Source organism: Hypanus sabinus, chromosome 28 (assembly GCF_030144855.1).
Source record: "Hypanus sabinus isolate sHypSab1 chromosome 28, sHypSab1.hap1, whole genome shotgun sequence".
In the NCBI taxonomy this organism is placed as follows: domain Eukaryota; kingdom Metazoa; phylum Chordata; class Chondrichthyes; order Myliobatiformes; family Dasyatidae; genus Hypanus; species Hypanus sabinus.
The window spans coordinates 45,590,904-45,605,275 of record NC_082733.1 but is presented as its reverse complement, the minus strand read 5'-3'; the positions used below and the strand labels follow the sequence as shown (position 1 = coordinate 45,605,275).

The 14,372-nt window shown below is 42.4% G+C and overlaps 1 protein-coding gene across 7 annotated transcripts in view; it reads right to left on the bottom strand.

The window, feature by feature from the left end:
• gabpb1 (GA binding protein transcription factor subunit beta 1) overlaps positions 1–14,372 on the bottom strand; it is a 111,917-nt gene that overhangs the window by 72,387 nt on the left and 25,158 nt on the right. For all 7 annotated transcript variants that reach the window (XM_059953126.1, XM_059953130.1, XM_059953128.1 and 4 more), the window contains exon 5: positions 13,276–13,420. In XM_059953126.1, coding sequence (XP_059809109.1) covers positions 13,276–13,420 — 145 coding nt within the window. The remainder of the gene's footprint in view (positions 1–13,275; positions 13,421–14,372) is intronic.

Sequence of the window (14,372 nt, the reverse complement as noted above, 5' to 3'; positions counted from 1 at the left end):
TTCTGAAGTTTGAAGCTTCTCCCACTTAACTAATAGTCTGCACTATTGTTCCTTTTACCAAAATATATTATCATACATTTTCCAGCACTGTATTCCATCTGCCACCTTTTTGCCCATTCTTATAATTTCTCGCAGTCCTTCTGCAATCACATTGCTTCCTCTGCACTACCAACCCCTCCTCCTATCTTCAAGTCATCTGCATACTTTTCCACAAAGCCATCAATTCCATTACCCAAATCACTAACAAACAATATGAAAAGTAGCAGTCCCAATATTGACACCTGAAGAACACCCACTAGTCACTGGCAGCCAACCAGAAAAGACCCCCTTTATTCCCACTCACTGCCTCCTGCCTGTCAGCCATTCCTCTATCCATGCCAGTATCTTTCCTGTAACGTCATAGAATTTTATCTTGTTAACAGCCTCATGTGTGGCACCTTATCAAATGCCTTCTGAAAATCCAAGTAAATGACATCCACTGCCTCTCCTTTGTCCACCCTGCTTGTTACTTCCTGAAAGAATTCTTAACAGGTTTATCAGGCAAGAATTCCCTTTACAGAAACCATGCTGACTTTGACTTATTTTATCATTTACTCTCCAAGTACCTTGAAACCTCATCCTTAATAACAGACTCCAACACTTCCCCAAATACTAAGGTTAGGCTAATAGGCCCATAATTACCTCCCTCCCTTTTTAAAGAGTGGAATGACATTTACAATCTTCTAGTCCTCTATGACCATGCCAGAATCACATTTTTCTTGAAAGATCATGACCAATGCATCTGTTACCTCTTCAGCAATATCTCACAGGACTCAGATGTAGTCCAACTGGTCCAGGTGACTTATCCACCTTAAGACCTTTCAGTTTGCCTGGCACTTTTTCCTTTGGAATAGCAATGGCACTCACTCCTACTCCCTGACACTCACGGACCTCTAGCACACTGATTGTGTCTTCCATAGTGAAGACAGATGCAAAGTACCCATTAAGTTCAACCGCCATTTCTTTGTCTCCTATTACTTCTTCACCAGCATCATTTTCCAGTGGTCCAATATCAACCCTCACCTTCTTACTATTGATAAAACTGAAAAAACTTTTAGTATCCTGCTTTATATTATAACCATATAACAATTACAGCACAGAAACAGGCCATCTCGGCACTTCTAGTCTGTGCCGAACACTTACCCTCACCTAGTCTCACCGACCTGCACTCAGCCCATAACTCTCCATTCCTTTCCTGTCCATATATCTATCCGATTTTACTTTAAATGACAATATCGAACCTGCCTCTGCCACTTCCACTGGAAGCTCATTCCACACAGCTACCACTCTCTAAGTAAAGAAATGCCCCCTCCTGTTACCCCTAAATTTCCCCTCATATTTTACCTTTTCCCTTCTTATAGCTTTTTTTTTTTGGATTTTCTTGGATTTTAAAAGCTTCCCAATCATCCAACTTCCCACTCAACTTCTGCTACCTTATATGCTCTTTCCTTGGCCTCTATGCAGTCCTTAACTTCCCTTGTCAGCCACAGTTGCCTACCCATTTGAGAACCACTTCTTCCATGAGGTATAGGAGAAGTAGTAGGCCATTTGGCCCATCGAGTCTGCTCCACCATTCAATCATAGGCTGATCCAATTCTTCAAGTCATAGAATGTTTCTATGAGATCCCCCCCTCATTCTCCTGAACTCTAGGGAATACAGCCCAAGAGCTGCCAGACATTCCTCAAACGATAACCCTTTCATTCTTGGAATCATTCTTGTGAATCTTCTCTGAACCCTCTCCAATGTCAGTATATCCTTTCTAAAATGAGCAGCCCAAAACTGCACACAACTCTCCAAGTGTGGTCTCACGAGTGCGTTATAGAGCCTCAAAATCACATCCCTGCTCTTATATTCTATACCTCTAGAAATGAATGCCAACATTGCATTCGCCTTCTTCACAAACCGACTCAACCTGGAGGTTAACCTATAGGGTATCGTGCACGAGGACTCCCAAGTCCCTTTGCATATCTGCATTTTGAGTTCTCTCCCCATCTAAATAATAGTCTGCCCGTTTATTTCTTCCACCAAAGTGCATGACCATACACTTTCCAACATTGCATTTCAATTGCCACTTCTTTGTCCATTCCCCTAAACTATCCAAGTCTCTCTGTTTCCTCAACACTACCTGCTCCTCCACCTATCTTTGTATCAGCAAATTTAGCCACAAATCCATTAACACCGTAGTTCAAATCATGGACATACATCGTAAAAAGCACTGACCCCAACACCAACACCTGCGGAACTCCACTGGTAACCGGCAGCCAGCCAGAATAGGATCCCTTTATTCCCACTCTGTTTTCTGATGACCAGCCAATGCTCCACCCACGTTAGCAACTTCCCTGTAATTCCACGGGCTCTTATCTTGCTAAGTAGCCTCATGTGCAGCACCTTGTCAAAGGCTTTCTGAAAATCCAAGTACATCACAGTTACTGCATCTCCTTTGTCTACCCTGATTGTAATTTCCTCAAAGAATTGTAGTAGGTTTGTCAGGCAGAATTTTCTTTTCAGGAAACCATGCTGGCTTTGGCCTATCTTGTTACGAGCTTTCAGGTACTCTGTAATCTCATCCCTAACAATGAATTCCAACAACTTCCCAACCACTGATGTCAGGCTAACAGGTCTATAGTTTCCTTCTGCTGCCTCTCACCCTTCTTAAATAGCAGAGCAACATTCGCAATTTTCCAGTCATCTGGCACAATGCCAGAATCTATCGATTCTTGAAAGATCATCGTTAGTGCCTCCACAATCTCTCCAGCTCCTTCCTTCAGAACCAGAGGGTGTATTCCATCAGGTCCAGGAGATTTATCCACTCTCAGGCCATTAAGCTTCCTGAGCACCTTCTCAGTCAAATGACCTTCTTAGTTTCCTTCTGCAAGTTATTAAAAGCTCCCCAAACCTCTATCTTCCCACTAGCTCTGCCGTCCTTGGATGCCCTCTCTTTTGCTTTTACATTGGCTCTGACTTCACTTGTCAGCCACAGTAATGTCCTTCTTCCCTTTGAAAATTTATTCTTATTTGGAATATATCCGTCTTGTACTTCCCTCATTTTTTGCAGTAACTCCAGCCATTGCTGCTCTGCTGTCTTTCCTGCTAGTGTCTCTTTCCTGGCAACTTTGGCATGTGCCCCTCGCTTGCCATTGTAATTTTCTTTATTCCATTGAAATACTGGCATATTAGATTTTATTTTTTCCCTCTCAAATTTCAATGTGAACTCAATCATATTGTGATCACTGTTCCCTAAGGGTTCAGAATCAGGTTTATTGTCACTGGCATGTGACGTGAAATTTGTTAACTTAGCAGCAGCGGTTCAATACATAATCTAGCAGAGACAAAAAAATAAAATAAAACATAATAAATAAACAAGAAAATCAATTATGTATATTGACTAGATTATTTAAAAATGTGCAAAAACAGAAATACTGTATATTAAAAAAGTAAGGTAGTGTCCAAAGCTTCAAAGTCCATTCAGGAATCAGATGGCAGAGGGGAAGAAGCTGTTCCTGAATCGCTGAGTGTGTGCCTTCAGGCTTCTGTTTCTCCTACCTGATGGTAACAGTGAGAAAAGGGCATGCCCCGGGCGCTTCACCTTAAGCTCTCTTATCACCGCCGGAGTATTACACAACACCCAATCCAGTACAGCCGATCCCCTAGTGGGCTCAACAACAGACTCCATGGGCTGAATGGCTGACTTCTGCTCCTTTGTCTTATGGTCTAACAAGCTGTTCTAAAAAGACATTCTACAAATTCTCTCTCGAAGTCCAGCACTGACCTGGTTTTCCCAATCCACCTTCATGTTAAAATCCCCAACGGTTATCATGACATTGCCTTTCTGACATGCCTTTTCTACCTCCTGCTGGAACTTGTAATCCACGTCCCAGCTGCTGTTTGGAGGCCTGTATACAACTGTCATTAGGGTCCTTTTACCCTGGCCATTTCTTAACTCAACCCACAGAGACTCTACACCTTCCAATTCTATGTCATCTCTTTCCAATGATTTAATATTATTTCTTATACACAGAGCCACACCACCCCCTCTGCCTACTAACCTATCTTTCTGATATACCGTATATCCTTGGACATTCAGCTCCCAACGGTAGCCATCCTTTAGCCAAGTTTCAGAGACGGCCACAACATCATATTTGCCAATCTGTAGCTGAATTTCAAGATCATCTATTTTATTCCTTACGCTGTGAGCATTCAAATATAAAACTCTCAGACAAGTATTTGTTGCTTTCTGTCTTAACTGCACCACGCCTGTATTGCCCTATAACTCAAGCCACTGGCTTTGATTAAGTCTCACCTCTTGCCTGTTCTTTCTATAATCTCTGTTGCACACTATTGTTGGAAAAGATTCTTAGTGATAGGATCTATGGGCATTTAGAGAATCATTGTCTGATCAGGGACAGTCAGCATGGCTTTGTGAAGGGCAGATCGTGCCTAACAAGCCTGAAAAGAGTTCTTTGAGGAGGTGACCAGGCATATAGATGAGGGTCGTGCAGTGGATGTGATCTACATGGATTTTAGTAAGGCATTTGACAAGGTTCCACACGGTAGGCTTATTCAGAAAGTCAGAAGGCATGGGATCCAGGGAAGTTTGGCCAGGTGGATTCACAATTGGCTTGCCTGCAGAAGGCAGAGGGTCATGGTGGAGGGAGTACATTCAGATTGGAGGGTTGTGACTAGTGGTGTCCCACAAGTATCTGTTCTGGGACCTCTGCTCTTTGTGATTTTTATTAACGATCTGGATGTGGGGGTAGAAGGGTGGGTTGGCAAGTTTGCAGACGACACAAAGGTTGGTAGAGTTGTAGATAGCGTAGAGGATTGTCGAAGATTGCAGAGAGACATTGATAGGATGCAGAAGTGGGCTGAGAATTGGCAGATGCAGGTCAACCCGGAGAAGTGTGAGGTGGTACACTTTGGAAGGACAAACTTCAAGGCAGAGTACAAAGTAAATGGCAGGATACTTGGTAGTGTGGAGGAGCAGAGGGATCTGGGGGTACATGTCCACAGATCCCTGAAAGTTGCCTCAAAGGCAGATAGGGTAATTAAGAAAGCTTATGGGGTGTTAGCTTTCATAAGTCGAGGGATAGAGTTTAAGAGTCGCGATGTAATGATGCAGCTGTATAAAACTCTAGTTAGGCCACACTTGGAGTACTGTGTCCAGTTCTGGTTGACTCACTATAGGAAGGATGTGGAAGCATTGGAAAGGGTACAGAGGAGCTTTACCAGGATGCTGCCTGGTTTAGAGAGTATGGATTATGATCAGAGATTAAGGGAGCTAGGGCTTTACTCTTTGGAGAGGAGGAGGATGAGAGGAGACATGATAGAGGTGTACAAGATAATAAGAGGAATAGACAGAGTGGACAGCCAGTGCCTCTTTCCCAGGGCACCGCTGCTCAGTACAAGAGGACATGGCTTTAAGGTAAGGGGAGGGAAGTTCAAGGGGGATATTAGAGGAAGGTTTTTCACTCAGAGAGTGGTTGGTACGTGGAATGCACTGCCTGAGTCAGTGGTGGAGGCAGATACACTAGTGAAGTTTAAGAGACTACTAGACAGGTATATGGAGGAATTTAAGGTGGGGGTTATATGAGAGGCAGGGTTTGAGGGTCGGCACAACATTGTGGGCCGAAGGGCCTGTAATGTGCTGTATTATTCTATGTTCTATGTCATTCAAGGTTCCCATGCCTTACCATCCTTGTTCTGTTCTTTACCAGATATTCCAATCCCAAACTATGATTAGCAGGTCTTTTAAACTGCTCCCACATATCAGATAGCAGCTGTTCCCTATCAACACCACTTAGCTTGTATCTTATCCTGTCATAACGTCCTGCACTAACTTAGTACCTTCCCGCATGATCTAATTTTATTCTTGCTTGTAACTATTTCAAAACACGAGTTGTGGTTACTATTCTCGAAATTATCCTTAGTTACAGGAGAGGTTCCAGAGGATTGGAGGATAATCAATGCTGTTCTGGTGTTTAAGAAAGGTTCTAAATATAGACCAGGAAATTATAGGCCAGTGAATCTGACAGCAGTGGTGGGAAAGTTATTGAAAGGTATTTTAAGAGACCAGATATAGATAGATATATATGTAATTGAAAGACATGAACTGGTTAAGGATAGTCAGCATGGGGTCATACGTGGTAGATCATGTCTAACCAATCTGAGAGTTTTTTTGAGGAGGTTACCCAGAAAGTCAATGAAGACAAGGCAGTGGATGTTGTCTATGGACTTTAGCAAGGCTTTTGACAAGGTCCTGCATGGGACGTTGGTCAAGAAGGCACTCAAATTGGGGCAGTACATTTGATTAGACATCGTCTTCATGAGAGAAGCCAAAAAGTGGTAGTAGATCATTGCATCTCTGACTGGAGGCCTGTGACCATTGGAATACGTAAGGATCACTGCTGGGTCTGTTGTTGGTCATCTATATCAATGATCAGGATGATAATGTGGATAACTGGATCAGCAAATTTGCAGATAACACCAAGACTGGACAGTGAGGAAGGCTATCACAGTTGGCACAGGGATCTGGACCAGGTGGAAAAATAGGCTGAAAAATGACAGATGGAATGACAGACACAAGTGATGTATTGCATTTTGGTAGGACCAACCAGGATAGGTCTTTCACAGTGAACACATGGGCACTGAGGAGTACAATAGAAGAAAGAGGTCAGGGATAAAAAATGCTTTTGGCACATTGACCTTCATAGATCTAAGTACTGAGTGCAGGAGATGTGATGTTATGTTGAAGTTATACAAGACGTTGATGAGGCCTAATTTGGAGTTTGTGTAAGAAAGAGTAAAGAGAAAATTTACAAGGATGTTGTCCGGGTCTGGAGGACCTGAGTTATAAGGAGAGATTGAATAGGTGAAAACTTTATTCCTCAGAATATAGAAAATTGTGAGATTTGATAAAAGTATACAAAATTATGAGGGATATAGATAGGCTAAATGCAAGCAGGCTTTTTCCACTGAGGTTGGTTGGTCAAAGGTTAAGGGTGAAAGGTAAAAAATTTAAGGGAAACTTCATGAGAACATGGAATGAGCTGCCAGCACAAGTGGTGCATGCAAGCTTGATTTCTACATTTAATAGAAATTTGGATAGGGTATAGAGGACTACGGTCCCAGTGGAGGTAGATGAGAATAGGCATTTTAAGTGGTTTGGCATGGATTAGATGGGCCAAGGGACCCGTTTCAGAGCTGCACTTCTCTATGACTCTAAATGTTCATTCTCCAACGGGTCTGTCATCTGGCTTGGCTCACTTCCCAAAACCAGCTCTCTCCTCCAGATGGATTCTACACATATGGTTTTAAGAACTCTTCTTGGACACACTGAAGAAATCCCACCTTGTCTAAGCTTCTAAAGAAAGGAAGCTCTGATCAATACTGGGGAAGTTAAAGTCCTGCATAATGATAACCCCGTTGATTCTGCACCTTTCCATGTCTACATAACTGTTCTGCTACTTCTCGGTGGCTACTGGGGGGCCTATACAATAATCCTATCAGTATAATTGCACCTTTCCTATTTCAAAGCACCACAAAAATTGTCTTTATGTATGAGCCCTTGAAAGTGTCCTTTCTGAGTATAGCTGTGAAATTCTCCCTTATCAGTAATGCAACTCCTCCACCTCTTTTACCTCCTATCATGTCTAAAACAATCAAGCTAGGAATTGTCCCTCCTCCAACTGGGCTTCTGTAATGCAACAACATTGTAATTCCAAGTTCACTCTCCTTACCCATTGAACTAAGCACATTTCAGCCCATTAGACCCATCATGTTTATTACCCTTGATCCTCACTGCCCTTACTGGTTTTTCAAATAATACTTTTAAAAAGATTTGTACTTTTTAAACAAACTCACTTATTTTTCACAGTATCCCTCCCAGATGAGCTGAATAACTTCTACGCCCAGTTTGAGGCAGAAAATGACGTGGCGGTGAGGAAGTCCACCCCTCCTACAAATGACCAGGTGGTGTGTCTCACCGTGGCCGATGTGAGAAGAACCCTGTGCAGCATCAACCCACGGAAGGCTGCTGGAACAGACCATATCCCTGGCAGAGTGCTCAGAGGATGTGCAGACCAGCTAGCAGATGTTCTCACTGACATCTTCAACATCTCCCTGAGCAGCGCCATTGTTCCAACATGCTTCTAGGCCATCACCATTGTCCCCGTGCCAAAGGAGTCTTCAGTGTCCTGCCTAAATGACTACCGTCCCATTGCACTTACATCCATCATCGTGATGTGTTTCGAGAGGCTCATCATGAGGCATATCAAGACCCTGCTGCCCCCTTCACTGGACCCCCTGCAGCATGCATACCGTCCCAACCGCTCAACAGATGACGCCATTGCCACCACCCTCCACCTGGACAAAAAAAGACACATACGTTCAGATGCTATTCACAGACTTCAGTTCAGCATTCAACACAATCAGCCCTCAGAAACTGTTTGGAAAGCTGAGCCTACTGGGCCTGAACACCTCCACCAACTGGATCCTAGACTTCCTGACTGGGAGACCTCAGTCAGTCTGGATCGGGAGCAGCATCTCCAAAACCATCACACTGAGCACGGAGCCCCCCAGGGCTGCGTGCTCAATCCACTGCTGTTCACTCTGCTGACCCATGACTGTGCTGCAACACACAGCTCGAACCACATCATCAAATTCATCAATTACACGACTGTGGTGGGTCTCATCAGCAAGAACGACGAGTCAACTTACAGAGAGGAGGTGCACCGACTAATGGACTGGTGCAGAGCCAACAACCTGTCTCTTAATGTGAACAAAACAAAAGAGATAGTTGTTGACTTCAGGACAGCACAGAGCGACCACTCCCCACTGAACATCAACTGCTCCTCAGTAGAGATCGTAAAGAGCACCAAAATTTCTTGGTGTTCACCTGGCGGAGAATCTCACCTGGTCCCTCAACACCAGCTCCATAGCAAAGAAAAACCAGCAGCGTCTATACTTTCTGCGAAGGCTGAGGAAAGTCCATCTCCCACCCCCCACCCTCATCACATTCTACAGGGGTTGTATTGAGAGCATCCTGAGCAGCTGCATCACTGCCTGGTTTGGAAATTGCACCATCTTGGATTGCAAGACCCTGCAGTGGATAGTGAGGTCAGCTGAGAAGATAATTGGGGTCTCTCTTCCCGCCATCACAGACATTTACACTACACGCTGCATCCGCAAAGGAAACAGCATTATGAAGGACCCCATGTACCCCTCATACAATCTCTTCTCCTTCCTGCAGTCTGGGAAAAGGATCCGAAGCATTTGGGCTCTCACGACTAAACTATGTAACAGTTTCTTCCCCCAAGCTATCAGACTCCTCAATACCCAAAGACTGACACCTTGCCCTATTGTCTTGTTTATTATTTATTAAAACGCCTGCACTGTTTTTGTGCACTTTACACAGTCCTATGTAGGTCTGTAGTCTAGTGTAGCTTTCTCTGTGTTGTTTTTTTTAATGTTGTTCAGTCTAGTTTTTGTACTGTGTCATGTAACACCATGGTCCTGAAAAACATTGTCTCATTTTTACTATGTACTGTACCAGCAGTTATGATCGAAATGACAATAAAGATGACTTGACTTGATCCCCACTTACTGGCAGAAAATGGTATAGCAGTCAAACTTACAGTGTTAATCACCTTTCTTATTGGCCAAGTATTAGCATATTAACCACAGGATACAATTGTTTTAATTATATAGACTGTTAGCTATGTCATTCTCTATCTAAGGAATTTCTCTCATCTTATCTATAAAAGTGATAGATTTTGCAGAGGTGCCATCTTTATTACTTTGACCTCGCATTCATATGCCTCTTGGCTTTGTTTTCCAGCTACTTAGTTTGCTTGATAATTGCATGTTTGTTTGTACTCTGAAATAAACTGAAATCTTGGAATTAAGACTACAGGTCATTCCTAACTCCTGGAAGAATCCCAAGGATCAGAAAACAAAGATCCAACAAATTGGCACCCAAACATGGAACGATTACTCGATGAAAAAAAACGGACTAAGCTTAACAACAACACACACAAAATGCTGGTGGAACACAGCAGGCCAGACAGCATCTACGAGGAGAAGCACTGTCGACGTTTCGGGTCAAGACCCTTTGGCAGGACTAATTTGCCTGTTTCCCTCCTCCCCTTCTTACCCCATCTCTGACATATTTAGTTGTTTGCCTGTTCTCCATCTCCCTCTGGTGCTCCACCCCCTTTCTTTCTCCTGAGGCCTCCCATCCCATGATCCTTTCCCTTCTCCAGCTCTGTATCACTTTCGCCAATCACCTTTCCAGCTCTTAGCTTCATCCCACCCCCTCTGGTCTTCTCCTATCATTTTGCATTTCCCCCTCCCCCCACTACTTTCAAATCTCTTATTATCTTTCCTTTTGGTTAGTCCTGATGAAGGATCTCGGACCGAACCGTCGACAGTGCTTCTCCTTATAGATGCTGCCTGGCCTGCTGTGTTCCACCAGCATTTTGTGTGTGTTGTTTGAATTTCCAGCATCTGCAGATTTCCTTGTGTTTGGACTAAGTTTTAAACTTCAATTAAGTTTTTAATTAAAAGAAAAGATCAGGTCAGGACCTAAAAAAAACGGCTTGGACACTAGCAACCTGAACAGAGCTGCGAAGGTGCAAGTGTACCCAGTTGTAAGAACAGACAGGTGCTTTGAAATGCAAACATGCTGATTTACAAAATCAATTGGATGAAAAAGGAAAAACACATAACATGCTAAAGGAGCAGTATGAAAAAGAAAATAAATCAGCAAAAAAAGGTATCTGCATTATTGGAACAGAATGACAACATACAAAGTTTTTCCATAGTCAAGAGTTCTGTTCAGAGTTGTAAAGTAAAATAAGATTAATCTATTTGGCATCGAGGAGACCTTCAGTGGGCCATTCGGCCAACCCAATGGTTGGTGCAAATGGTAATGTCAATCACTTTAAGACCATAAGACATACGAGCAGAATTAGGCCATTCAACTAACAGAGCTGAAAGGCAGCTAACACTGACTAGTCCCCAGAAATAGAGCCTCCCTGGAAAATCCAAGAAACCACAAAGTGATAGTGACTCAACAGAAACCTCTGGTGGCTTAAGTGATTATGACAGTAATGAGGTAATTAGTCTGGCAGCCATGGCTGATTATGGAGATTATGAAAGAGAACAGGAGGTTTGTCATCTGGAAAAAATGACAAATGGTCCAGGGAAACTTGAAGACTTGGATTTAACTTCAATGAATTAAGAATATATATAAATTGCATCCATATGATAGCATTCAAATTTTAGCTACCATACTAACAACTCAGCAAATAAAGCAGTTGATACGGTGTGTTGAAGATGGTAGAGGAGAGGATAAACATGATTTACCAACTGGTTGGAAAGCAATTAAGGCATGGTTGGAGGGACAAGGCCAAAATCAGATTGATTGGAAGAAAGTGGTTGATTGTATACAAAGTCTTCAGAGAATGTTTCTGAACATGAGGACCACTATAAGACAGTTTGGCTCAGATATTCAGGATTCCCAGAAATAAACACAGATATATCAAAGACACAACATATGGCTCTTATGTCAACTTTCACGTATGGTCTGAAACCAGATGTTGCCAAAATGGTGAAGCTAACAAATGCAAATTGGAGTGAAACTGCTGCTTCCTACAGTGGCAGAAGAGGACAAAGGGCCAGATCTTGTTGGCATAAAGAAATCAACTTCACCACAAGGTCAACAAAAACCTCAAAAGCAAGCTCAAACCCCTACATCTCAAGGGAAGTAAAACATTACACAGCTACAATTGCAGATGTAATGGAGGCACTGTCAAAGCTGCAAAAATAACAAGGCAGGATCCTGCAGCCCTTGTCTGCAGTGGTAGAGCAAAAATCAGATGTTAATTTATTAATAGGATATGAATATGTTTAATTCTCACTGGCTACAGGAACAGAACTAACATACATAACAGAAGCTATTGCCCAAAAATGCAATGTACCATTGACTAGCACCTGAAGATATGCTCATGGTGCTGAGGACAGACAATTGAGCTAATCAAAGCAGACCAGTTGAAGTACAATTTGGTCCTCACCTATGAGAAACAGGATTCTGGGTGGGAGATATCTCAGAATGGACGTCCTATTGAATTTAAACTTCACTGTCAAATTCATGCAAGGAAAAGTTATCTGGAATCTGGAAAAATCTGAATTAATCAATCACAAGACAAAGAGAAGCTGTACTCTCCAAATTGTTCTAGCAAACTTTGCCAGAATGCTTTATCCATGGGATAAAGGGCAAGCTGGCAATTTGGATCTAAAATTGGCTTTTTTATGGGAGGCAGAAGATCATGGTGGAAGGTTGCTTTTGTTATTGGAAGTCTGTGACCAGTGATGGATCAGGAAGGATCAGTGTGTGATATACTGTACACTGATGACTTGAAGGTAAACATACGGAGGACGATAAGTAAGTTTCCAGATAATATGTGGTATTGTAGATCACAAGGGAGGTTGTCTAGATCTACGGCAAGATATATATCAACTAGCTGAGCTATTGTGAGAAGGATCTTACAAGTGCAACAAATGTAGAACATACACAATGTATGGTAGAACCCTAAGGAGTGTTGATAACAGAAGGACTTTGGGACCCAATTCCACAGATTGCTGAAAGTGCATAAGATGGTGAAGAAGGCATATGGGGTTTTTGCATTTATTAGCCATGTCATAGAATACAAGAACTTCTAACAATTTTCCAACATTTTTATCCTTTGTACTCTGCCCTATTGAGTAGTTACTGTTAGGCGGTCTATATAACTGTCACAGGTTTATTATTTAACAGATCCCCCCCCCCCCACCAAACCATGTCTACTTCCTGCTTTCCTGAATTTGGGTTGTACCTCCTTGATATGTTATTGGTATCACAGATTCAATTTCTATTCATGGGAGTAAATCATTTTAAGATAATGATAGAGACTACATAGGAAAATTAGATAAATGCTGATATATTCTTTACCCAGCTGAACTCACTGACACATTGAGAGAGAAGGGTAGAACAGTGCACTTAATTCCAGTCACTGCTTCAAATCAGCACCCAGAGATCTCCTCAACCTCTGCTACTCAGTAAAACTCCTTCAAAGTTTTCTTTATCACTTATTCCAAGAGTAGGTCATCTGCCTTCAGACACAAAGAGAACAAAAATAAACAGGAAGAAGAATGATTTTGCAGCTAGGAGATAAACATTTGTAACAGACCCAACATACCTGATGCCTTTGATGTCCCAGTTGAAACTAAGCCAGTTAAATTGACCACTCCTCCAGGACCAATAATGAATTGTGGCGTGGCACTGTGGACAGTGATGGTATCAGAGCTATCCGAATTGGTGTTAATCTGGTTCTCCATCGCCCTCTGCAGAGTAACATACAAATAAATGGATATTCCTCAAGTTAAGTGACCTACCAGTGTATAAAACAAACTGTTCCTAAATTATCTATTCGGGCCTTTCATGGATTAGCTGGAGTGACAGAAAAGCTGGACAATGACCCAAAGTACACTACCAGAGGAACCATGGAGTGGCTTCAAATGAAAAAAAATTATGTCCTTAAATGCCCCAGTCAAAGTCCTGATTGAACACTTCTGGCAAGACCTCAAGATTGCTATCCACCAGTGCTACCCAACTAACCTGACAAAGCTTGAGCAGTTTTGCAAGGAGGAATGAGCAAATCTTGCTCCATCACATTATACAAAGCAAACAGAGAATTATACTGGCTATAATAGCTGTGAGAGATGACTCAACTTAGTACTCAGCAAAGGGGGAATGAATACTTTTGAACAGCTGACATTTCAGTTTTTCATGCTTTACAATTTTCCCTGCTTGTTTTGGGCTCTACTCTGAAAAAGGAGTATGTGATTCACACATAAAAATTCTCAGTTAAATTGACCTAAATTTCTGGTTGCGTTACTCATTTCTGTGAACAAAGGGTTGGGGGCTGAATAGTGTTACCGTATATCTAGAGTTCTTACTGTTCTTTTCATATGACTTGCTGATTTTATCTCAAACCATTTTCTCCTATCTTACTAACTTTTTAAGTCTCTTCCTGAAAGATTTCTTGTCCTCTGGTTTTCTACCTTGCCACTTTGTACACTCTTCAGGAGGTGAGTTAGAACATGGTGGGAGTAGTTCACAAGACCAACATTCCATCATCCATGCTGTTCTGTTTGGCCACACAGAACTAAATGTAATACATGGAGTTTCCCCGTATCTGAACACTTAGATCCTCCACTTTCAGACTCTACTGCTGCCAGAATAAGTGAAAGCAGGACTGAAACTGCGTATACTATATAACCATACTCCAAGCTG